The sequence below is a fragment of the Otolemur garnettii genome, unplaced genomic scaffold (genome assembly GCF_000181295.1).
Source record: "Otolemur garnettii isolate 467f Iridium unplaced genomic scaffold, OtoGar3 scaffold00387, whole genome shotgun sequence".
Lineage (NCBI taxonomy): Eukaryota > Metazoa > Chordata > Mammalia > Primates > Galagidae > Otolemur > Otolemur garnettii.
Window position 1 is genome coordinate 123,755 of NW_003852782.1, and position 2,003 is coordinate 125,757.

At 40.2% G+C, this 2,003-nt stretch overlaps 1 protein-coding gene and 1 long non-coding RNA gene across 2 annotated transcripts in view; both read left to right on the forward strand.

Moving 5' to 3' along the window:
* LOC100940701 (zinc finger protein 726-like) overlaps positions 1-612 on the forward strand; it is a 7,681-nt gene extending 7,069 nt beyond the window's left edge. Inside the window, exon 5 of the mRNA XM_023509129.1 lies at positions 602-612. Coding sequence (XP_023364897.1) covers positions 602-612 — 11 coding nt within the window. The remainder of the gene's footprint in view (positions 1-601) is intronic.
* A 70-nt stretch (positions 613-682) lies between these two features.
* The window catches only part of LOC105888404, a 4,042-nt gene continuing 2,721 nt past the window's right edge, over positions 683-2,003 (forward strand). The window contains exon 1 of the long non-coding RNA XR_001161866.1: positions 683-695. This is a non-coding gene — a long non-coding RNA (uncharacterized LOC105888404). The remainder of the gene's footprint in view (positions 696-2,003) is intronic.

Consider the following 2,003-nt stretch of genomic DNA (forward strand, 5'->3'; position numbering starts at 1 on the left):
CATTTAAACCTCACTGTACATAAAATAAATCATACAGGACAGAAATCCTCAAAATATGAAGAATGTTGTAGTACCTTTACCTGGTATTGATAACTTGCTACGCATAAAAGAATTCGCACTGGTGAGAAATCCCACAACTGTGAACAGTGTGGCACTTCCCTTAACTGGAACTCAAACCTTATTACATATAACAAAATTCATATTGGAGATCTTATAGATGTGAATAATGTGGCAAAGGTTTCTCCTGGTCTTCAGCCCTTATTAAGTATAAGAGAAACCATCCCAGAGAAATAATGTAACAATATGAAGATGTGGCAAAGCCTAATGCCAGTAGTCAAGTTTTCTGTACACAATAGAATTCATGTTGAAGGGAAACTGTACAAATGTGAAGAACTTCACACTACAAATGTTTAACTTGTGCTCAAACCATTGTATAAATGCAAACTTTATAACAGAGAAATCCCTGACAAGTATGATGAAGGTTTTGAATCCTATAACAACTACTCACACATTTCGGTACATAGCAGGATTCATAGAGAAATTGTATATATGTGAAGAATGTGACAACGTCTTTAAGTGTCTCTCATGCTTTTCTCATCAGAATTCATATGAAAGAAATACTCTATAACTGTCATTCATGTCTCAAAGCCTTATAGTTCTGTTTGTCCTAGTATGTAGGGCAGAGGAGAGACAGGGTCAGATGATACTAGGAGATCTTTTGTCCATCATAAGAGGAACAAAATGACCAGGGGGGCTTCCACGAAAGACAAGCTGGTATTTTAAGAAGGCTTCCAAAAAGTGAACTCATGTTTGTTCTACAAAAATGACTCTCAGGCTCGGCACCTGTGGTTCAAGCAGCTAAGGCGCCAGCCACATACACCTAAGGTGGCAGGTTCTAATCCAGCCCAGGCCCACCAAACAACAATGATTGCTGCAGCCAAAAAAAAAAGAAAAAAGCCAGGCATTGTGGTGGGCACTTGTAGTCCCAGCTACTTGGGAGGGAGAGGCAGGAGACTACTTGAACCCAGGAGTTGGAGGTTGCTGTGAGCTGTGATGCCACAGCACTCTACACAGGGGGACAGCTTGAGGCTCTGTCTAAAAAAAAAAAAAAAAAAATGACTGGCAGAGGTAGAGAGGCCACAATATGGAGATACGGCCAAGGCTACCAAAAGGGATGTTTGGATCATGGTTTCAAGTAATGTGACTGCTTAAGTGACCTATTTTCATTAACATAGTACAATTTGCACCAGTTCTATCACCCTTCACAAATACAATGATAACTTCTGGAAATTGCCTTACAGGGATAGAAAATGGGAAGACTCTCCTTTGTGGAAGTTTTCCCTCCTTCAAAGAAAAATCATGAATATTTACCCCCACGCCACTTAACATAGAATTGGAAAATGTATGTAAAGTGAAAGCCACCCCGGACTTTGTTTAAAGCTCCTACAGATTACTTGTATATTTGTTATAATATTCCATGTCAATCTGCCACTGTAGAGTTAAAGAAAACTAGCTCTATATTTTCTTCTGTCTGCCTGAAGCCGCATCTGCTTAGGTATTGGGATTGAGATCAAGATTATTAAACTTATCACTCCTCAAGGTCACCAGTTATTCTCTTGACACTGAAGTAAAGAGAAAAAAGAGCCAACTTTGTCCTTTAAAACACCAGCCTCGGCTCGGCGCCTGTACTACAGTGGTTAGGGCGCTGTTGTTCTGCAACAAACAATAGCCAGGTGTTGTAGTGGGTGCCTGTAGACCCAGCTACCTGGGAGGCTGAGGCAAGAGAATCACCTAAGCTTAAGAGTTTGAGATTGCTAAGAGCTGTATTAGCACGATACCCTACCAAGGGTGACAAAGTGAGACTCCGTCTCAAAAAACAATAATAAAAAAACAAAATAAAATAACAACATAGCCTTCCTTTCTCAGGCCTTTATTTAATTTGTTTTTTTGCGTTTGTGACAGAGTCACTCAGTTGCCCTTGGGTTGAGTGCCCTGGTGTCATA